The 24,811-nt window shown below is 41.9% G+C and overlaps 1 protein-coding gene across 1 annotated transcript in view; it reads right to left on the reverse strand.

Annotated features, from left to right (window-relative positions):
* The window catches only part of npr1 (natriuretic peptide receptor 1), a 44,069-nt gene that overhangs the window by 9,555 nt on the left and 9,703 nt on the right, over positions 1-24,811 (reverse strand). The window contains exons 2-13 of the mRNA XM_062964911.1: positions 24,317-24,516; positions 18,484-18,597; positions 17,192-17,327; positions 16,818-16,909; positions 15,100-15,235; positions 14,900-14,984; positions 14,698-14,818; positions 14,326-14,400; positions 13,104-13,181; positions 7,769-7,873; positions 3,767-3,838; positions 3,121-3,280 (exon numbers count right to left, since the gene is read on the reverse strand). Of these exons, the coding sequence (XP_062820981.1) occupies positions 3,121-3,280; positions 3,767-3,838; positions 7,769-7,873; positions 13,104-13,181; positions 14,326-14,400; positions 14,698-14,818; positions 14,900-14,984; positions 15,100-15,235; positions 16,818-16,909; positions 17,192-17,327; positions 18,484-18,597; positions 24,317-24,516 (1,374 nt within the window). The remainder of the gene's footprint in view (positions 1-3,120; positions 3,281-3,766; positions 3,839-7,768; positions 7,874-13,103; positions 13,182-14,325; positions 14,401-14,697; positions 14,819-14,899; positions 14,985-15,099; positions 15,236-16,817; positions 16,910-17,191; positions 17,328-18,483; positions 18,598-24,316; positions 24,517-24,811) is intronic.

Raw genomic sequence — 24,811 nt, forward strand, 5'->3', positions numbered from 1 at the left:
CTCGAACTTATGACCTCCTGGTCAGTGATTCATTACTCTCCCGTCTGCGCCACAGCCTCGGGCTAAATTGTCTCTCTCTCTCTTAAATTTCAAAATAAAAATAGATACCAGTAAAATTACATGAACTGAGGTTTAAGTGGGGTAAATGTTTTTTTGAATATTTACCGTATTTCAAAGAAAAACAGTAAGCTCCGTAAGTGCATAAGTAGGGTCAACAAAAACAATATGGTATCAACAATCACTTTATAATAATCATCAATTTTATCATCATCATCAACAATAACAACAACAACTTCCTTTGTATCCTGCTCTATCTCTCTCCCCATGGGGACTCAGGCCGTCTTCCAACATAGTAACAGGCAAACATTCAATGCCTATATAATCAATGCAGAGCTAGATATAGCTCTATAATTATCTATATATATAAAAGAGTGATGGCATCAGGGCAGCGGACAAAACAACAAAACTACAGGCCCCCCAACCTCGAAATTTGACAACACAACCCGTCATCCACGGCTCTAGGTTGATACAACAAAAAGAAAAGAAAAATTAAGTCCTAATTAGAGAGAGAGGAATAATTGCTTTTATCCAATTGCTCTCTATACAAACATAAGATAGTCTATGTACAAAGAAAATGTGTCCAAATGACATATATTATTACAGTTCCCCGTACAAATTGAGCTTTGTACAGGGAACTGTAATAGTATATGTCATTTGGACACATTTTCTTTGTACATAGACTATCTTATGTTTGTATAGATACTTTACAAGTATTCTGGGATTTTGTATAGTTTATCCAATTGCTGCCAGTTAGAAGGCTAAGCTCCGCCCACTTGGTCTCCTAGCAACTCACTCAGCCCAGGGTACAGGCAGAATTAGGCCTCACTTAGGCCTCTTCCACACTGCCTATAAAATACAGTTATCTGATTTATCTGATTATCTTGCGTCCCCACTGCCATATAATCCAGTTCAGTGTGAATTTTATACAGTTGTGTAGAAGGGGCGACATATAATCCAGTTCTAAGCAAATCATACAAAAATATAAATATAATATATAAAAAGTACAGTGGTATAATCACACAGAACAATATAATCTCCAAAATCAGGACAGTAAATAAAGAACCACACTCTGAAAACAGGGGAATTCCAGAGAGGAAACAATCAGGGCCAGCTAACAGCTCCCAACAAAGGAGTCCCCAGGGAGGAAACGACCAGGCTTTGAAGCTGCAAGGCGATTCAATGCTAATCAAGGTGACCAATTACAACATTCATACTTGCTTCCACAAATAAAAACCCACTTAGGACTATGCCACAGCAACGCGTGGCTGGGAACAGCTAGTATATACTAATTTCACATTTGCATTTCCTCCCTGAAAAGTTTGCAAATCCTCTGTGCATTTCCCTCCTGCAATATTTGCAAGTCCCATTTATCTATGTTTACATCTATCTAGATATCTCTCTCTGTGTGTGCATATTTAAAAGGCCTATATCTATATTAATATCTATCTATCTAGACATTATATATAGAGAATTATATCTTTATAGGACTTGCAGAGGCTTGCAAACATGTGAGGGGAAATTCATATATAAAATTAATGTATACATATAGATACAGATATACAGGTCCACGGAAATCTCTAGATATCTATATGTATATAGGATTTGCAAAGACCTGCAAACATATGAGGGGAAAATTCATATATTAAATTAACGTATTTGTAGGGGAAAATCTATATTATTTACAAGTTTTGGGGCATGCATTTGCCCAAGGAAGAAATGCAAGTAAAGCCCTCCTAAAAACAACTTTGGCCTCTTTTCTCCTCCCCTTTCCCACCTCTTTTATTTATCCCTTTTCAAACTCTAAAAGTAGCCAGAAAAGGCTTTTTATCCAGGATCTTATCCAGGATTTTATCATTATGTTTTGTATGTGATTTTTTATGACTTGTTTTATTGTTGTTTGACTTGGTTTATTGCTTGATTTTATATTGTTGATGACCGGGCTTGGCCCCATGTAAGCCGCCCCGAGTCCCTTCGGGGAGATGGGGCGGGGTATAAAAATAAAATAATAATTATTATTATTATTATTATTATTATTATTATTATTATTATTATTATTATTATTAAAACTTCCCTTCCTCTCCCAAAAAACCCACCCCATTTTTGTTTCCTTAGGAATAAAAAGAAATTCCCTCCTTCCCTCCCTATTGACTCAAACATTATTGCAATAATAGTAGTAGTAATAATAATAATAATAATAATAATAATAATAATAATAAATCCTGCAAATTTGCAAGAGTCTCTCTTTTTCTTCCCCTTACACCCATGCAATGTTTTTCTTCTTCCTGGCTTGCAAGAGGCTCTCTTTTTCTTCCCCTTACACCCATGCAATGTTTTTCTTCTTCCTGGCTTGCAAGAGTCTCTCTTTTTCTTCCCCTTACACCCATGCAATGTTTTTCTTCTTCCTGGCTTGCAAGAGTCTCTCTTTTTCTTCCCCTTACACCCATGCAATATTTTTCTTCTTCCTGGCTTGCAAGAGGCTCTCTTTTTCTTCCCCTTACACCCATGCAATATTTTTCTTCTTCCTGGCTTGCAAGAGTCTCTCTTTTTCTTCCCCTTACACCCATGCAATGTTTTTCTTCTTCCTGGCTTGCAAGAGTCTCTCTTTTTCTTCCCCTTACACCCATGCAATCTTTTTCTTCTTCCTGGCTTGCAAGAGTCTCTCTTTTTCTTCCCCTTACACCCATGCAATGTTTTTCTTCTTCCTGGCTTGCAAGAGGCTCTTACTCACTCTCCTTTCGCTTTTGAAAACATTATTCCCTTGTCTCTCTCTCTCTTAAAAAATAAGATAACCAGCCTGGGAGGAGAAGCAGAGAAGGGAGATTTTGGAAAAGAAAACATACTGTGGCCTCCAGGCTCCGCTGTCTGACTTGACCTTGACCCGATTATAAGCCGGAGGAGGCTTTTTCAGCCCCCAAAAAGAGAGTAAAAAACTCGAGTATATACGGTATATATTAGGGATGTGCAAAACTATCGTTAGTCCTGGAAGTCGTTCCTAATTCGTTAGGTTCATGCAAACAGATTGCTATTAAGAACGCATTTTCAATTTTTCCAAGTTCTTACTTGCAAAGAGGGCGTGGGAATCCTCCGTCTCGGGACCCTGGCGGAAGCTGGACAGTCCGTAGTCGGTGATCTTCAGGACGAAGCGGCTGTCCACCACGCAGTTGGAGGACTTCAGGTTGCCGTGCGAGGCGATGGCGCTGTTGTGGAGGAAGAGCATGCCCTGGGCCAAGGAGAGAGTCCAGAGTCACCGAATCATAGACGCATCACATGTTGCATCTAGTCTTGAGACACCTTTTCACCAGGGTCCAGTAGTACTAACTACGGCAGTTTTTGACAAAACATACGTACAAAAGTACAGTAGAAAAGGAACTACAAAAGAGCAGTAGTCCAAAAAATGGCAAAGTATATGAAGTCAAGAGAGTCAAATTCACAGCATAAATCCATGAGCATGGAAACAGGAATTTTTCCAAGGCAAACCCTTCCTGGAACATATGCAAACACATGAAACTAGAATCATGAACTTGAGAGATGAACGGGAACCCGAACCTCTGGGAGATGCCAAGTAAACGCCACTTAATTTAAGTCCAAGCCCGACAAAGAAGCCATGAGATCATGCCTCATGCACCTGGGTTTTAAGGACTTCTCACTTAGTCTCTTGGGATCAAGGGGAACTCCTTCTTCGGGCTCTAATTTCTTTCCCAATTACCTTGACAATATCGCTGGTGAGCGAATAGCGGAAGGTCCAATCCAAGGTGATGCTGTCGTTCTCCAAGATATCCTGGGTGGGGAATAAAAAGGAAGAACAGGGTTCAAGTCAAGTCCCATCAACCCGAGACTTCCACACTGCCTGAACATCCGTAGCCCTGCTCAGGTCTTGCAAAGCCATTGAGGACTTGGAAAGGTAGAAGGTTGTAATAGGAACGATGGAGGAAGCTCTTGGAAGGAGGCCCCGCCCCCTTCCCTAGCTCCGCCCTTTAGTCCTAAAAGGTCTCTCAGGAGAGATATAGAGGCTCAGCCCTGTCTCAGGCTCTTGGAAGGAGGCCCCGCCCCCTGCCCCTAGCCCCGCCCTTTAGTCCTAAAAGGCCTCTCAGGAGAGATATAGAGGCTCAGCCCTGTCTCGGGCTCTTGGGAAGAGGCCCCGCCCCCTTCCCTAGCCCCGCCCTTTAGTCCTAAAAGGTCTCTCAGGAGAGATATAGAGGCTCAGCCCTGTCTCAGGCTCTTGGAAGGAGGCCCCGCCCCCTTCCCTAGCCCCGCCCTTTAGTCCTAAAAGGCCTCTCAGGAGAGATATAGAGGCTCAGCCCTGTCTCAGGCTCTTGGAAGGAGGCCCCGCCCCCTTCCCTAGCCCCGCCCTTTAGTCCTAAAAGGCCTCTCAGAAGAGATATAGAGGCTCAGCCCTGTCTCAGGCTCTTGGAAGGAGGCCCCGCCCCCTTCCCTAGCCCCACCCTTTAGTCCTAAAAGGCCTCTCAGGAGAGATATAGAGGCTCAGCCCTGTCTCAGGCTCTTGGAAGGAGGCCCCGCCCCCTTCCCTAGCCCCGCCCTTTAGTCCTAAAAGGCCTCTCAGGAGAGATATAGAGGCTCAGCCCTGTCTCGGGCTCTTGGGAAGAGGCCCCGCCCCCTTCCCTAGCCCCGCCCTTTAGTCCTAAAAGGCCTCTCAGGAGAGATATAGAGGCTCGGCCCTGTCTCAGGCTCTTGGAAGGAGGCCCCGCCCCCTTCCCTAGCCCCGCCCGTTAGTCCTAAAAGGCCTCTCAGGAGAGATATAGAGGCTCAGCCCTGTCTCAGGCTCTTGGAAGGAGGCCCCGCCCCCTGCCCCTAGCCCCGCCCTTTAGTCCTAAAAGGCCTCTCAGGAGAGATATAGAGGCTCAGCCCTGTCTCAGGCTCTTGGAAGGAGGCCCCGCCCCCTTCCCTAGCCCCGCCCATTAGTCCTAAAAGGCCTCTCTGGAGAGATATAGAGGCTCAGCCCTGTCTCAGGCTCTTGGAAGGAGGCCCCGCCCCCTTCCCTAGCCCCGCCCTTTAGTCCTAAAAGGCCTCTCAGAAGAGATATAGAGGCTCAGCCCTGTCTCAGGCTCTTGGAAGGAGGCCCCGCCCCCTTCCCTAGCCCCACCCTTTAGTCCTAAAAGGCCTCTCAGGAGAGATATAGAGGCTCAGCCCTGTCTCAGGCTCTTGGAAGGAGGCCCCGCCCCCTTCCCTAGCCCCGCCCTTTAGTCCTAAAAGGCCTCTCAGGAGAGATATAGAGGCTCAGCCCTGTCTCGGGCTCTTGGGAAGAGGCCCCGCCCCCTTCCCTAGCCCCGCCCTTTAGTCCTAAAAGGCCTCTCAGGAGAGATATAGAGGCTCGGCCCTGTCTCAGGCTCTTGGAAGGAGGCCCCGCCCCCTTCCCTAGCCCCGCCCGTTAGTCCTAAAAGGCCTCTCAGGAGAGATATAGAGGCTCAGCCCTGTCTCAGGCTCTTGGAAGGAGGCCCCGCCCCCTGCCCCTAGCCCCGCCCTTTAGTCCTAAAAGGCCTCTCAGGAGAGATATAGAGGCTCAGCCCTGTCTCAGGCTCTTGGAAGGAGGCCCCGCCCCCTTCCCTAGCCCCGCCCATTAGTCCTAAAAGGCCTCTCTGGAGAGATATAGAGGCTCAGCCCTGTCTCAGGCTCTTGGAAGGAGGCCCCGCCCCCTTCCCTAGCCCCGCCCATTAGTCCTAAAAGGCCTCTCAGGAGAGATATAGAGGCTCAGCCCTGTCTCAGGCTCTTGGAAGGAGGCCCCGCCCCCTTCCCTAGCCCCGCCCGTTAGTCCTAAAAGGCCTCTCAGGAGAGATATAGAGGCTCAGCCCTGTCTCAGGCTCTTGGAAGGAGGCCCCGCCCCCTTCCCTAGCCCCGCCCGTTAGTCCTAAAAGGCCTCTCAGGAGAGATATAGAGGCTCAGCCCTGTCTCAGGCTCTTGGAAGGAGGCCCCGCCCCCTGCCCCTAGCCCCGCCCTTTAGTCCTAAAAGGCCTCTCAGGAGAGATATAGAGGCTCAGCCCTGTCTCAGGCTCTTGGAAGGAGGCCCCGCCCCCTTCCGTAGCCCCGCCCATTAGTCCTAAAAGGCCTCTCAGGAGAGATATAGAGGCTCAGCCCTGTCTCAGGCTCTTGGAAGGAGGCCCCGCCCCCTTCCGTAGCCCCGCCCATTAGTCCTAAAAGGCCTCTCAGGAGAGATATAGAGGCTCAGCCCTGTCTCAGGCTCTTGGAAGGAGGCCCCGCCCCCTTCCGTAGCCCCGCCCATTAGTCCTAAAAGGCCTCTCAGGAGAGATATAGAGGCTCAGCCCTGTCTCAGGCTCTTGGAAGGAGGCCCCGCCCCCTTCCGTAGCCCCGCCCATTAGTCCTAAAAGGCCTCTCAGGAGAGATATAGAGGCTCAGCCCTGTCTCAGGGTCTTGGGAGGAGGCCCCGCCCACACCCCTAGCTCCGCCCCATGTCCTAATAGGTGCCATCACCGCCCCCCTGGATCACTGCAGCGCCCACCAGGGGGCGGTAGCGCCCACTTTGGGAATCATTGACCCAAACCCTTTCATTCTTTTATTTGAAGGCCTTTGTGTGCCACGTTTGGCCCGCGTTGATCAAGCCACGGAGGCACTTTTGTGGTGCAAACCAATGTGCATACTTTGGCTTTGGCAGAATTTTGCAAAAAAAGGGTCGGGGCGTGCCAAACGTGGTCCACGGGGTTGTGCCGCTCCTCCCTCCTTATCCTTTTCCTCTCCGTCTCTTTTTTCGAAAGAGGAAATGCTTATCTCCGGGAGGCAGCCAGGAATCTGGGGCTGTCGAAATTGCAGTCCTGCCCCCGGCACCTTGGCTTGCGCCGCGACATAAATCATCCTCGCCTTCTTCGTGCCTCGGTTTCCTTTTAATTAATCCGCCCCCGCCTTGGCCCTTTGCACCGTGACACTGCAGGCCTCGCAAAACCGACAACACAACAGAGTTCGTTGACTGGAAGAAATAGGCCTTGACATTTGGGAGTTGTAGTCGCTGGGATTTATAGTTTGCCTACGATCAAAGAGGCCCTTGAACCCCACCAATGATGGATCTGGACCAAACTTGGCACCAATACTCAATATGCCCAAATGTCAACACTGGTGGAGTTTGGGGATAATAGACCTTGCCATTTGGGAGTTGTAGTTGCTGGGATTTATAGTTCACTTACAATCAAAGAGACCCGTGAACCCCACCAATGATGGATCTGGACCAAACTTGGCACCAATACTCAATATGCCCAAATGTCAACACTGGTGGAGTTTGGTGAAAATAAGACCTTGACATTTGGGAGTTGTAGTCGCTGGGATTTATAGTTCGCCTACGATCAAAGAGGCCCTTGAACCCCACCAATGATGGATCTGGACCAAACTTGGCACCAATACTCAATATGCCCAAATGTCAACACTGGTGGAGTTTGGTGAAAATAAGACCTTGACATTTGGGAGTTGTAGTCGCTGGGATTTATAGTTCGCCTACGATCAAAGAGGCCCTTGAACCCCACCAATTTTAGAATTGGGCAAACTGGGCTTTTGGTGGGAGGACTCAAAAAGGCCCAGAAGATATATTGATATATTACATGGTTGTAACCGAGTCATTTGCTTTCCTGAACTGATGAGTATCTGATCAAAAGCAACATGTGCAGGATGGAAGACAGAGAGGGTACGGGACAAACGGAAGAATTTGGAAGGTGTGAAATGTCCTTGGAAATGTTATATTTTGCAACGATACCTGGAGGCTCCCCCGAGTGCAATATTCGGTCAGGATGCAGATGTTTGGGGCGTCGATGCAAGCCCCGATGAAGCGGGTCAGGTGCTTGCTTTGGACGTCTCGCATCTGGGAAAAAAGAAGAGAAAATGGCAGAGCTGACACTGCATTTGCTAAGCAGGCTGAAATAAGGTCGGGTAGCCTATACATAGTGTTGTTGTTGTTACTATTATTATTATTATTGACACAAAGACAGAGTATGACGCAGCAAACGGGATCTGTATGCTGGATTTCGTATCACAGAATCACAAGTCGGTGTCATGATCTCCAATCTTTGACATTCTGGTCGGCTGATTGTCGGGTTCTCTTCTCCCAGTTGTGCTATGGGTCAGTCTTCCACCAGAAAAAGCACCAAGACACACGCTTTTAGAGTCCAACAGGTTTTATTGTACAGGATACGAGAATCTTCTCTTTAGCCCATTTATATAGGGGCTCTCACATACCACAGGGTAATTGATGTTTTATGGCTGGCTCGTTTTATGGCTGGCATCTGTTCTTTGTCAGCCGACCAGAGATGTCAAAGATTGGAGATCATGACAGTCGGACACCTCCCAAGTGTTTAGGACTGTGTGATTCATTATTATTATTATTATTATTATTATTATTATTATTATTATTATTATTATTATTATTATGACACAGCAAACACGATAGATATGCTGGATTTCGTATCACAAAATCACAAGTCGAACAGTTCCCAAGTGATTATTATTGTTATTATTATTGACACAAAGACAGAGTTTGACGCAGCAAACGAGATCTATATGCTGGATTTCGTATCACAGAATCACAAGTCAAATACTTCCCAAGCGTTGAAGACTGTGTGATTTATTATTATTATTATTATTGACACAAAAACATTGTATGACACAGCAAACAAGATAGATATGCTGGATTTCGTATCACAAAATCACAAGTTGAACACTTCCCAAGTCATTATTATTATTATTATTATTATTATTACTATTATTATTATTATTGACACAAAGACAGAGTTTGACACAGCAAACAAGATCTATATGCTGGATTTCGTGTCACAGAATCACAAGTCAAACACTTCCTAAGCGTTTAGGACTGTGTGATTTATTATTATTATTATTATTATTATTATTATTATTGACACAACATCATTGTATGACACAGCAAACAAGATAGACATGCTGGATTTCGTATCACAAAATTACAAGTCGAACACCTCCCAAGCGTTTAGGACTGTGTGATGTATTATTATTATTATTATTATTATTATTATTATTATTATTATTATTATGACACAGCAAACACGATAGATATGCTGGATTTCGTATCACAAAATCACAAGTCGAACAGTTCCCAAGTGATTATTATTGTTATTATTATTGACACAAAGACAGAGTTTGACGCAGCAAACGAGATCTATATGCTGGATTTCGTATCACAGAATCACAAGTCAAATACTTCCCAAGCGTTGAAGACTGTGTGATTTATTATTATTATTATTATTATTGACACAAAAACATTGTATGACACAGCAAACAAGATAGATATGCTGGATTTCGTATCACAAAATCACAAGTCGAACACTTCCCAAGTCATTATTATTATTATTATTATTATTACTATTATTATTATTATTGACACAAAGACAGAGTTTGACACAGCAAACGAGATCTATATGCTGGATTTCGTGTCACAGAATCACAAGTCAAACACTTCCTAAGCGTTTAGGACTGTGTGATTTATTATTATTATTATTATTATTATTATTGACACAACATCATTGTATGACAGAGCAAACAAGATAGACATGCTGGATTTCGTATCACAAAATTACAAGTCGAACACCTCCCAAGCGTTTAGGACTGTGTGATGTATTATTATTATTATTATTATTATTATTATTATTATTATTATTATTATTACTGTTATTATTATTATTACAGTAGAGTCTCACTTATCCAACACTTGCTTATCCAACGTTATGGATTACCCAACACATTTTTGTAGTCAATGTTTTCAATACATTGTGATATTTTGGTACTAAATTCGAAAATACAGTAATTACTAATTAGCTTTACTGCATATTGAACTACTTTTTCTGTTAAATTTGTTGTATAACATGATGTTTTGGTGCTTAATTTGTAAAATCATAACCTAATTTGATGTTTAATAGGCTTTTCCTTAATCCCTCCTTATTATCCAACGTATTCGCTTATCCAACATTCTGCCGGCCCGTTTACGTTGGATAAGTGAGACTCTACTGTATTGACACAAAGACAGAGTATGACACAGCAAACGAGATCTATATGCTGGATTTCGTATCACAGAATCACAAGCCAAACACTTCCTAAGTGTTTAGGACTGTGTGATGTTTAGGACTATTAAACATCAAAATAGGTGATGATTTTACAAATTAAGCACCAAAACATCATCATGTTATACAACAAATTTGACAGAGAAATTAGTTCAATACGCAGTAATGCTATGTAGTAATTACTGTATTTACGAATTTAGCACCAAAATATCATGATGTATTGGAAACATTGACTACAAAAATACTTTGGATAAGCAAAAATACGTTGGCTAATCCAGAATGTTGGATAAGTGAGACTCTACTGTTGAATTGGTTGAAATTTGATGTTGAAATACTCATCGAGAAACTAAAGCCAAGCGTGCTGTAGCAGGATGTCCTGCAAAGGCAAAGTTTTGGCAGTTTGATCCACTTTCTCAATTTTTTTTTATATATATAATAGAACCAATTAGGAAACAACATGTATCACCCAGGAAGATAAATAATGTCGCAAGAGAGGGTTGGACTGGATGGCCTTTGGAGGGCCCCTTCGTACTGCAGTGCTAAGGGAGTTAAATGGGGTTAAATACCCGCCACCTTTCCATCATCCAGCGGCTCGTTCAGGTGTCGGGTTCGAGAAGCCTCCCCGGTGTTTATCTCCTTTGCGAGGCACACGGGGAGCCGTCAAGCGCTCGCTAATTAAAAGGGGAGCAGATGGCCATCTCCCTGCCGCTTCCTCGCTAATGAGCCATTAGCCCCGGTCTCCTCGGCTTCTTCCTCTCGCTAATCAACCCTCTCCTCAAACGAACGAACGAGGGCCCTCATGCTGACACCCTGTTAACCCGTTAACCCGTTCTGTCTTACCCTCTTCACCCAACACTGCGACAACCTTATCGCAGAGATTTTGTGCCCAGATAGGTTGAAAAGCAGGAAGATACTGTTTATTATTATTATTATTATTATTGACACAAAGACACAGTAATGACACAGCAAATGAGCAATATATTATTATTATTACTATTATTGTATGGCACAGCTAACTAGATATGCTGGATTTCGTTTCACAAAATCACAAGTCGAACACTTCCCAAGTGTCTTGGACTGTGTGATGTATATAATTATTATTATTATTATTATTATTATTATTATTATTATTATTATTATTATTACTAGCTGAGCCCGGCCACGCGTTGCTGTGGCAAAGTCTGGTGGTATGGGAAATAAAGTATTGAGGAATTGGTGGTAGTTAAGGAAAAGGGTCCCCTGGGCTGAGTGGGTTGCTAGGAGACCAAGTGAGCGGAGCTTAGCCTTCTAACTGGCAGCAATTGGATAAAAACAATTATTGCTCTCCCTCTAATTAGGACTTTATTTTTCTTTTCTTTTTGTTGTATCAACCTAGAGGCATGGATGAGGGGTTGTGCTGTCAATTTTCGAGGTTGTGGGGTGTTTACTTTTGTTGTTTTGTCCGCTGCCTTGATGCCATCACTCTTTTATATATATAGATTGTATGGCACAGTAAACAAGATAGATATGCTGGATTTCATATCACAAAATCACAAGTCGAACACTTCCCAAGTGTCTAGGACTGTGTGATGTATTATTATTATATTATTATTATTATTATTATTGTATGACACAGCAAACAAGATAGATATACTGGATTTCGTTTCACAAAATCACAAGTCGAACACTTCCCAAGTGTCTAGGACTGTGTGATGTATATAATAATAATAATAATAATAATAATAATAATAATAATTATTATTATTATTATTATTATTATTATTGTATGGCACAGCAAACAAGATAGATATGCTGGATTTCATATCACAAAATCACAAGTCGAACACTTCCCAAGTGTCTAGGACTGTGTGATGTATTTTCGGATGGGGCGCGGATCCCACTCGGGTGGCAGATCGTGATTTTGTCAATGTCTATTGTTTCCAAATGCCGGCTAAGATCTTTTGGCACGGCACCCATTGTGCCGATCACCACCGGGACCACCTGCACTGGTTTCTGCCAGAGTCTTTGAAGTTCAATCTTGAGGTCCTGATAGCGGCTGAGTTTTTCCTGTTGTTTTTCACCTGGGATGGTGACATCAATTATCCAAACCTTTTTCTTCTCCACAACTGCGATGTCTGGTGTGTTGTGTTCCAGAACTTTGTCAGTCTGGATTCGGAAGTCCCACAGTATCTTTGCGTGCTCATTTTCCAAGACTTTTGCAGGTTTGTGATCCCACCAGTTTTTTGCTGCTGGGAGGTGGGACTTGAAGCATAAGTTCCAATGAATCATTTGGGCCACATAGTTGTGCCTCTGTTTGTAGTCTGTCTGTGCAATTTTCTTGCAGCAGCTGAGGAGATGATCCATGGTTTCGTCGGTTTCCTGCACAGTCTGCATTTTGGGTCATCAGCTGATTTTTCGATCTTGGCCTGAATTGCCTTTCTTCTCAAGTCTTGCTCCTGGGCTGCAAGGATCGGGCCTTCTGTCTCCTTCTTCAGGGTCCCATTCGTGAGCCAGAGCCAGGTCTTCTCCTCATCAGCTTTTCCTTCAATTTTGTCAAGGAACTTTCCATGCAATGTTTTGTTGTGCCAGCTGTCAGCTCTAGTTTGTAGTGCAGTTTTCTTGTTGTTATTATTATTATTGACACAAAGACACAGTATGACACAGCAAATGAGCAATATATTGTTGTTGTTGTTGTTGTTACTACAAGCGTTGAAAAGTAATGTCTCCACCTTCATTACTTGGGTTTGGATGGGAATATTTTAATAAATCCAACGCAGAAATAATACTTCGCACTTTAACAACACAACCGTTCAATGCTAAGGCTTCCCACCGAATGGAAGTAACTGTAGACGAGAGTCTACTGAACGAGCCCGTACCTGCCGCAGACGTGGACTGCCATCTGTTTAGGAGTTACGAAGGTGGAGGCATTACTTTTCCTTCAACCCTCATATTATTCGTGATATGAGTAGATTTTGTACATTTATTCCATACCCGTCATTTATTGGTCGTGCGCGGTTGGACACTTACGTGTTTCAGCTCGAAAAGCACGTTGCGTGCCAAATCGATGCGCTTCCGTCTCACGTGTTTGATGGCCACGAGGTTGCCCTGCAATAGGAGAAAGGAGTCATTCGGACACACATATGGACAAAAGAGGGGTCAGGATTGACCCAAGTCTTTGAGTTGCCTGAGGCAAAGGACCAACTACCGTATATACTTGAGTACAAGCTGGGTTTTTCAGCCCTTTTTTAGGACTGAAAAAGCTCCCCTCGGCTTATACTCGGGTGAGGGTCCTGGTTGGCTTATCCTTGAGTATATATGGTACATTTATTATTTTTCTCTATTATTGGTATTATTACATATGGTATTTTACTCTATTATTATTATTATTACATTTATTATTTTACTTTATTATTATTGTCACTATTACATTTATTTTACTCTATTTTTATTATTAATAATACATTTATTATTTCACTCTGATATTATTACATTTATTATTTTACTCATTATTATTGTCACTATTACATTCATTTTACCCTATTTTTATTATTAATAATACATTTATTATTTCACTCTGAAATAAATATTCAAAAACATTGAACCTACTGATGCCTCAATTAATATAATTTGTTTTTATTTCTGATATTTACCACTCTCGGCTTATACTTGAGTCAATGTTTTCCCAGTTTTTTGTGGTAAAATTAGGTGCCTCAGCTTATATTCGGGTCGGCTTATACTCGAGTATCCAGCAGAAGCTTTACCACTGTTTCTGAACCAAAATATACCCTGCAGTATTTAAAGTGTCACTCAGGTTTGTGTAACAAGTAACAGTAACTTTACTTCAGTTCAAAAGATCGAACAGGGCAACAATATATACAGCAGTCTCTCTGAATTCTTACAGAGGGAATAAATAGTCCTTTTAAACAGTCTTTAAATATGCCTCATTTGCCTTAGAAATAATCCAGCTTCGGAGAGTTGGCAGACATTTCCTTCCTGACTGTTTCCAGTCAGCGCTCTCTTCACTCTCCGAGGTGAAAGTGGCAGTTAAAACCGTTTCTCTTAGCAGCAAGCCAGAGACAGTAGCCAATCAGAATTCTAGCACAATATTTTTGGATGGAATCTCTTCCAAAGTATTGCCATTGGCCCAACATCTGTTGCCCGCGGCCATCACCTCGCTCCGGCTAATGGGCGAGATCAAGTTGTCCGAACCCAGTCCGAACCGCAATAGAAGCGACTGTCAGAGACTCACTTTGTAATACGCCGTCTTGGCATAAACCTGGACCTGTCCCTCGGTGGTGAGCAGCGAGCCGTAGTTGGAACCCCTCTGCGGAAAGACGGAAAACAGCAAGGAATTGAAAGCAAGTCAAGAGGAAGAGGGAATAGAAATGGGCTTTAGATATCTCAGTCTCATAGTGTGATTCCAGGACCTGGAGATCTCCTCTGGGAATAGTTATTTAGTGAGCGAGAGAGCTGGGCTGTGGCGCAACTGGTTAGTAGCCAGCTGCAATAAATCACTATTGACTGACATGAGTTCGAAGCCAGCCCAGGTCGGAGTGAGGTCCTGACTATTTAATAGTCTAGCTTGCTGTTGACCTATGCAGCCCGAAAATTGGGAAATTACCAGGGAGAGGGTCAGCTTGCTGCCCATGCTGCGCAGGTTCTTCTCCAAGTTGCTCGACTGGACGTCCTCCCAATGGACGCGCCACAGCTCCGCCGCCAGCTCTTTCTCCAGCTTCATTTTCCTGCAAGGCATTGAGAGTCCGTTCGTTCCCTTTGTTTAGACCACGCTCGTCCTGACCCGTGAAAGTGACCTGCAAACTCACCTGTAGACGAAGAAGGCAGCAATGATGGCAATGGAAAGGAGGAGGGTCATCGCCAGGGATAGGATTTCCAGCAAGGAGAAGGAGGCTGTGGCGAGAAAGAGCACAACGGCTAGATATCGATACCCAAGTTGGACTTACATTTCCATATTATAGAGGTAAGAAGGCCCGGCCACCGGAAGGCCATCCTAAATAGCCGGTACCTTTTCGACAGGCGGGGTTGCTGTTTTCAAACCCGCAGAAGGGCACATCTCTGGGGATGGCATTTCCTGGCCAATGGATGTCCTTTCCGGCAACCATCTCGATCTCCTTGGTGGTCCCGTTGTAATTGGCAACGATCTACAGATAGAAGGGGGCAGCGGTAAAGTGGGAGAGATAGTTCGATACATAGACGACTTGCTATTTGATACGTAGATGACATACAATTCAATACGTAGATGGGATACTAATAAATAAGTAGACGACATACTATTCAATATGTAGACGACATACAATTCAATACGTAGACGGGATACTATTTGATATGTAGACATACTATTCGATACCTAGACGACATGCTATTCACTACGTAAACGACACACTATTCAATACATAGACGACATACTGTTCGATATGTAGTAAAGGTAAAGGTAAATACGTAGACGACATACTATTCTATGTGTAGACAACATACAATTCAATACATAGGCGGGATACTATTTGATATGTAGACATACTATTCGATACGTAGACAACATACTATTCACTACGTAAACGACATACTATTCAATACATAGACGACATACTGTTCGATATGTAGTAAAGGTAAAGGTAAATAAGTAGACGACATACTATTCAATATGTGGACAACATACAATTCAATACGTAGACGGGATACTATTTGATATGTAGACATACTATTTGATACGTAGATGACATACTATTCACTACATAAATGCCATACTATTCAATACGTAGACAACATACTATTCGATAAGTAGATGACATACTATTCAATATGTAGACAACATACAATTCAATACGCAGACAGGATACAATTCAATACGTAGACAGGATACTATTTGATATGTAAACATACTATTCGATACGTAGACGACATACTATTCACCATGTAAACAACATACTATTCAATTCGTAGACAACATGCTATTCAATAAGTAGACAACATACTATTCAATATGTAGACAGCATACTATTCAATACGTAGACGGGATACTATTTGATATGTAGACGACATACTATTCACTACGTAAACGATATACTATTCAATACATAGACGACATACCATTCAATAAGTAGACAACATACTATTCAATACATAGACAGGATACTATTTGATATGTAGACATACTATTCAATACGTAGACTACATACTGTTCAATATGGAGAAAACATACTATTCAATACATAGACAACATACTATTCAATATGTAGACAACATACAGTTCAGTAAGTAGACTACATACTATTTGATATGTAAACGACATACTATTCAATAAGTAGATGATATGCTATTCAATCATAGACGACATACAGTTCGATAAGTAGATGACATACTATTCGATATGTAAACATACTATTCGATAAATAGATGACATACTATTCAATATGTAGATGACATACGTTTGATATGTAAACTATTAAATACATAGACGACACAATATTTGATAAGTAGATGACATACTATTCTATACGTAAATGACATACTAATTGTCCTCTACACTAACTGGGAAACAGTCGGGAGGATTGGGAACTAATATAAGGATTTTTTTTTTGGACCTAAGTCCACACATTTTTGCCCTTGCTGGAACAGGGAGACCCCAAAATGAGCTCTCCTTCTTCTCGACCACCCTGCAAGGCTGACCAGACAAAGATAGACAATGGTTGGACTTCCTCAGTGGCCTTTTTTCCCACCACTAACCTCAAATTCCCCGGATGCGGGGTCCATATCCCAGAGCGAATAGTCCGTTTCCCGGTCACCGTTTGGGTCGATCCGCATGAACCCCGTGACCCCTGCGGAAAGGAGATAACTTATTTTTCAGATATTTTATTTTTCTTTCCTCTTTTTTCAGAAGGAAAAGCCGGTATATATAAACATAATAATATCAATATTTTTGAGATATAGATCAACAAAGCTGAAGACTGAAATGACTTCGGGGACACGAATTGGTGTCGGAGGACCTAGAAAATGCCCAGCGAAGATGTATTTTGTTGGACGTGGATAAGCGAAATTGTGGATGTTGGTTCCAACCGGATAATAAGAAAACGAATGTGGAGCAATAGAGAGACACTGACCATAGAAAGTGCGGTTCCACATCCGAGGGGTGATGGCCGTAGCGTTGGCAATGGAGCCCTCCAGCGCCAACGTCTCGTTCACGGCATGGGCGTAGAGCATCACTCCGTCATGGAAGGCGGCGGCAATGAAGTTTTTCTGGAAAAGGGGGAAACAACAATACGGATGCAGAGGATTCCGAGGAGGATGCATTCGGGGAGAATCTAAGAGCGTTCAGAGTGATTTGCAGACAGGTCAGCCTGACCCTACCTTAGATCATTCCTTAGGAACTGGGGAAAGTGAAACTGATGTTTTCCTAGAGAAAGGATTAGAGCTCAGAAAGCAGGGCATGAAAAGTAGGCAGACTAGGTTTTCAAGTCCTTGTTTCTTGTATTATCAAGCTCCTGCCTTCGTTTATGTACCTTCGAAGAGTTTTGCCTGGAAGAGTTTCCTGTGTTTACGTTCCTGGAATTACCTTGGATTATGTTTTTGGATTTCTACCTTCTGATGTTTCCTTGGCCTTTTTGAAAGACCTTTACTGAACTCTGGCTGCACACACAGTTTCCAAACTTAGCCAAACCTTACCTAAAGCCAGGGAGCAAAGATGTCCTCTTGCTGCCTCAACTTCTGTGAGAACCAAACTGCCTCCTGAGTTCAGCCTCTGGCAAATATAGCTTCCCCTATCACTCAATTAACAGGGGACAATGCCTGCTGTCAATCAACTTAAGCACCTGGCTCTCTTTCAATAAAACAGTCACACAACATACCTCACAACTTCTGAGGATGCCTGCCATAGATGTAGGCGAAACGTCATACTTCTGGAACATGGCCACACAGCCCGAAAGACATACAACAACCCAGTCACACAACAGTTAGACTTTGACCACAGGAGCCAAGCCCACACACAGTTTCCAATCTTAGCCAAATCTTAGCCAAATCTTACCTAAAGCCAGGGAGCAAAGATGTCCTCTTGCTGCCTCAACTTCTGCGAGAACCAAACCTTTGTACATTGCTGGTTACATTTTGTACATTGCCTTTGTACATTGCTGGTTACACTCCCCAGTTTGGGACAACTGGCAGAGAGGGACTTCTGGAAGTTGTAGTCCAACATGGTATTTATTTTTCCTTTCCGAAATACCAACACGAGCTAACAGTATTTGCACACTACTATTTGCAGAACTCAAGCTCGAAGGGTTTGTTTGGTTTTTACCTTTTGCAATGTGGTCATACAGTGAAGTGAACCTCAAATCCAGATGTACGGCCCTTACCAATTGTGATAAAAATGGGATATTAATATTAATAATAATAATAATACCAGCCCATCTTCCATGGTGAAGTTGTAGTCTGCCCGAGCTTCCCGCTTGATTTCTTCCAAAAAAGGCCGGTATTCGGGATTCGTCGGCTCCGAATACGTGATGATCATCACAGCCTGGAAAGGACATCAGGAAAGTCAAGGATGTGTTGAAATCAAGTATATCTATATATGTGAGCATATGCATACGTCAAAGTATGTATGTATGTTTGAGTCACAAAGGCTCCTACATGGATTGATGGATCGGGACCAAACTTGGCACGCAGACCCATTGTGACCCACCTTAAAATGCTGACACTGATAGAGAACGATGGGAGTCGTAGTCCCTCCACATCCGGACAGCCACGTGAATCCCACCCTCGATGAATCTGGGCCAAACATGACCCCATTGAAATCCAACTGAAAATACTAGTAGGTACTAGTGGGCCGGGCTGTGGTGCGGCTGGTTAGAAGCCAGCTGCAACAAATCACGACTGAACGAGAGGTCATGAGATCGAATCCTGGTCGGATTGAGCCCTCGACCATTAATAGCCTAGCTCGCTGTTGATCTTAGCAGCTCGAAAAACAGTTGCATCCGTCAAGTAGAAAATTTAGGTACCGCTTTATGTGGAGAGGCTAATTTAACTAATATACGACACCACAGAACTGCCAGCAGCGTGGAAAATGTTAAATTGGATCCTGCAATTTGTCAAAGGCCTTGAGATCCAGGTGCCTTAGGAATGATTTCATGGGAGCCTGTTTCTGTCTATTAGGCATGAGCGATCCACAAAAAAATGGTTCTAAACTCGCTTCAAAAGTAGGGGGCGCTGGCGCTTCGTTTCTAAAGTCATTTCCGAATTTTGAAGCAAAAAATTCAAAACTTTCCGAAACTTCCGAAAGTGCGCATGTGCACAAAGGAAAACATTATCGTCAATGGGAAAAATTGAGGGCCCTCTCTCCCCCTCATTTTTGAGCTATCCTACTGAAATTCGCTACAGTGGTAGAACACATTTACAACTGTTAGCACACCAAATTTCAGAACGTTTTCCTTATCCTCTGATTTTTGGTGAATTTTCATAGCTTTTATAATAAACCATTTTTTAATAATTGCAGAAATCTGTTCCTGGCTTGAAAGTCTTATTTCCTGTTTCATTTGGTTGTCTTTACTTTGAAAGTCATTGTACTACTTCAGAAACTTTGTTTTTGTGGCCGAAACTTTCTTAAATTGGTGGAGAGAGAGACAACAAACCATAATGTTCTATCTATATATATAAAAGAGTGATGGCATCACAGCGACCCACAAAACAACAAAACTACAGGCCCCCCCAACCTCGAAATTTGACAACACAACCCATCATCCACGCCTCTAGGTTGATACAACAAAAAGAAAAGAAAAATAAAGTCCTAATTAGAGGGAGAGGAATAGTTGCTTTTATCCAGTTGCTGCCAGTTAGAAGGCTAAGCTCCTCCAACTTGGTCTCCTAGCAACTCAATCAAAAATAATAAAAAACACTAAAAATAATTAAAAACACTAAAAAATTAATACAATAAAATACTATAATAACAGAAAATAACTAAAAATAATACAAGAAAATAATAAAATATAATAAATAAAAAGATAACTTACAATAAAATTAATTAAAAAATACAAATACAGTAGAGTCTCACTTATCCAACACTCGCTTATCCAACATTCAGGATTATCCAACACTTTTTTGTAGTCAATGTTTTCAATATATTATGATATTTTGGTGCTAAATTTGTAAATACAGTAATTACTACATAGCATTACTGTGTATTGAACTACTTTTTCTGTCAAATTTGTTGTCTAACATGATGTTTTGGTGCTTAATTTGTACAATCATAACCTAATTTGATGTTTAATAGGCTTTTCCTTAATCCTTCCTTGTTATCCAACATATTCGCTTATCCAACGTTCTGCCGGCCCGTTTATGTTGGATAAGTGAGACTCTACTGTAACGTCAAATAAAAATTACACAACAATTTTTAACCAATACCACCACCACTTTGCCACAGCAACGCGTGGCCGGGCACAGCTAGTTTTTTATAGGACGATGTCCCTTCTTGTTTTTATGACAGAACCAATTAGGAAATGACATTTATCAAGCAGGAACAGAATAATCATAGCACACCATCAAATCACTCCTGACAGATGGCCATCAGCCTCTGAATAAGGAAATCCGTTCCTGGTTTGAAAGTGTTATTTCCTGTTACATTGGGTTTACTGGGGTGGAGAGTGTGTGACTTGCTCAAGATCACTCGGAGGGTAATTTGGGTGGAAAAAACGAACAAATTCCTATGCACACTGCACATGTCTTATTTGTAGTGCAAAACAACAACAATGAAAGAACAATACAATATTTAAAAATGAAAACAATCATAACCAGCATAAACCTATCAGGATTTCAATGGGAAGTGTGGGCCTGCTTCTGACCAATGAGATAGTCAAGTTAATTAGGATTGTTGTTGTTGTGTGCCTTCAAGTCATGTCAGACTTTGGGCGAGCCTAAGTCCAAAATTATTAATTTATTCATTTACTACATTTATTTATTACATTTATATCCCACCCTTCTCACCCTGAAGGGGACTCAAAGCAGCTGTATGTACATACAATATATTATATTATTAGCATAGCACAATATTAGCATTATACATTACTATAAAGAACAATACCACTATATTGTAATATTATATGTAATATATAACATATAATTAATATTACTATATGGTATTAGTATTATATTGTATAACATTATAATATTATTATCAATATTATATGTAAATACACTATATTATTAAAAATGATATAAAAATATTATATTATAAAACTGAGGGCGGGGGCCAGGTAAATAACCCCCAGGATTACATATAATCCTGTAATATTATATGTAATATATAACATATAATTAATATAACATATAATTACTATATGGTATTAGTATTATATTGTATCTATATATATAAAAGGGTAATGGAATCACGGCACCGGACAAAACAACTAAACTAAACGCCCCACAACCTCGAAAATTAACAGCACAACCTCTCATCCACGCCTCTAGGTTCATACAACAAAAAGAAAAGAAAAATTAAGTCCTAGCCACAGCAACGCATGGCCAGGCATAGCTATCTATATATATAAAAGAGTAATGGAATCACGGCACCGGACAAAACAACTAAACTAAATGCCCCACAACCTCGAACATTGACAGCACAACCTCTCATCCACGCCTCTATGTTCATACAACAAAAAGAAAAGAAAAATAAAGTCCTAGCCACAGCAACACATGGCCAGGCATAGCAATCTATATATATAAAAGAGTAATGGAATCACGGCACCGGACAAAACAACTAAACTAAATGCCCCACAACCTCGAAAATTGACAGCACAACCTCTCATCCACGCCTTTACGTTCATACAACAAAAAGAAAAGAAAAATTAAGTCCTAGCCACAGCAACGCATGGCCGGGCACAGATAGTAACACTATAATATTATTATCAATATTATATGCAATATATTATTAAAATGATATAAAAATATTATTTTATAAAATGATATAAAATATTATTTTATTTATTTATTATTTTATTTTAGAGAGGCTCTATGCCTCTCCCAGCCAGCGTTTTTCCAGCTCCAGGGGTTATTAATAGCCGGCTGCTCGTTCCGGCTCGGAATTATCTCGCTTCCTTCCTCGAACGAACGGAGAAAAGCAAATCCAAGCTTCGCCCGCACAATGGAAGGGATCAACGCCTTCCTTCACTTTCCCTAAGCGTCCCCGATTATAGAAACCCAGAAATCCCTTTTCATTGAGTCTGGTAGCATTCGGTCTCAGGACTCTAGTAAGACTTGCAAGTCAAGTCAGCAATATCCTTTGGAAGCAGCGTTGAAACCAAATCCAAAAGTCAATTTTTAATTCTACCCAATGCATAAGGTTCCGGGTGAACTACAACTCCCATCCTGCCAGGTTAACCCCAGGAAACTCCATCAGTACTTAAAGTTGGTTACCGTATACACTTGAGTATAAGCCGACGCACCTAATTTTACCACCAAAAAACCTGGGAAAACATTGACTCCAGTATAAGCCGAGATACCAATAAAATTACCATATATACTCGAGTATAAGCCGACCCGAATATAAGCCGACGCACCTAATTTTACCACCAAAAAACCTGGGAAAACATTGACTCCAGTATAAGCCGAGATACCAATAAAATTACCATATATACTCGAGTATAAGCCGACCCGAATATAAGCCGAGGCACCTAATTTTACCACAAAAAAAACTGGGAAAACATTGACTCCAGTATAAGCCGAGATACCAATAAAATGACCATATATACTCGAGTATAAGCCGACCCGAATATAAGCCGACGCACCTAATTTTACCACCAAAAAACCTGGGAAAACATTGACTCCAGTATAAGCCGAGATACCAATAAAATTACCATATATACTCGAGTATAAGCCGACCCGAATATAAGCCGAGGCACCTAATTTTACCACAAAGAAACTAGGAAAACATTGATTCCAGTATAAGCCGAGATACCAATAAATGATATTACCGTATATACTCGAGTATAAGCTGACCCGAATATAAGCCGAGGCACCTAATTTTACCACAAAAAACCTGGGAAAACATTGACTCCAGTATAAGCCGAGATACCAATAAAATTACCATATATACTCGAGTATAAGCCGACCCGAATATAAGCCGAGGCACCTAATTTTACCACAAAGAAACTAGGAAAACATTGATTCCAGTATAAGCCGTGGGTGGCAAATTTCAGAAATAAAAATAGATACCAATAAAATTACATTAATTGAGGCCTCAGTAGGTTAAATGTTTTTGAATATTTACATAAAGCTCAAATTTAAGATAAGACTGTCCAACTCTGATCAAAACATTATTTTCATCTTCTTCAATGTCAATGTGCTTATGCATCCTTTTAATAATAATAGAGTAAAATAATACATGTAATAATAATAATAATAAATACAGGAAAATAATACATGTAATAATCAATAGAGTAAAAATAATACATGCAATAATAATAATAAGATCAGAGTGAAATAATAAATGTATTATTATTAATAATAAAATAGAGTAAAATAAATGTACTAGTAGCAATAATAGAGAAAAATAATAAATGTAATAATACCAATAATAATAGAGAAAAATAATAAATGTACCATATATTCTCAAGTATAAGCTGACCCAAATATAAGCCAACCACGACCCTCACCCGAGTATAAGCCGCGGGGGGCTTTTTCAGTCTTTAAAAGAGGGCTGAAAAACTAGACTTAAAACCTCAATGACCCTCTGGTATGTGCGAGCCCCTATATATGTGGGCCAAAGAGAAGGTTCTGGTATTCGGTACAATAAAATCTGTTGGAATCTACCAGCGTGTCTTGGTGCTTTTCCTTTGGAAGACTGACCCACAGCACAACTGGGAGAACAGAACCTGACAATTTGTACCGAATACCAGAACCTTCTCTTTGGCCCACATATATAGGGGCTCTCACATATCAGAGGGTCATTGAGGTTTTATGGCTGGCATCTGTTCCTTGTCATCCGACCAGAGATGTCAAGGATTGGAGATGGAGGCAGGATATAAATAAACTTATTATTATTATTTATTTATTATTATTATTGACCTTGAGTTTGGGAATTGTAAGTTCACCTACATCCAGAGCCACTCAAAGAAGCCCAGATGGTATATTGATATATTACATGGTTTGCTTTCCTGAACTGCTTTGATAAGCATCTGATCAAAAGCGCCATGTGCAGGATGCAAGGCAGAGTTGGGCAAATTGGGGCAATTCTCGACGGCACTTGCCTTGTAAGCCTCTCGCGCCACGGCGTCGTCCCCGTCGTTGCGCTGCCAGGGAAGCCGCCGGTCGGGGAAGACGGACCCTTGGAGACTGGCCCCAAAGAGGTCCACGTAGAAGAAGGCGTACTCGCCGGCGGTGAGGCCCTCCCGGTGCGCGTGGAGCATCAGCTTGCGGAAGACCTCGGGGGCGCAGCAGACGTAGACGACTGGGAGGCAGACACAAGGAGCAGCCGTGAGCATCTTGCGCCATCTCAGGCCAGGTTGAATCCATCGGTAACAACTTTCACCATTTTGGGTGCGTCTACACCAGGAGTCCCCAAACTATGGCCCGCGGGCCGAATGCGGCCCTCCAAGATAATTGACCCGGCCCCTGTCCTAAACTTTAGAATTAGGGTTGACCTAAGTCTACCTGGTCTTTGGAGGTCTCTTTGCTCAGCTACGGCCTTATGAGACCATCTACATGGCTTTTGGAGGTCCCTATCCTTACCTATGGTCCTATGA

The sequence above is a fragment of the Anolis carolinensis genome, unplaced genomic scaffold (assembly GCF_035594765.1).
Source record: "Anolis carolinensis isolate JA03-04 unplaced genomic scaffold, rAnoCar3.1.pri scaffold_14, whole genome shotgun sequence".
Classification (NCBI taxonomy): Eukaryota; Metazoa; Chordata; class Lepidosauria; order Squamata; family Dactyloidae; genus Anolis; species Anolis carolinensis.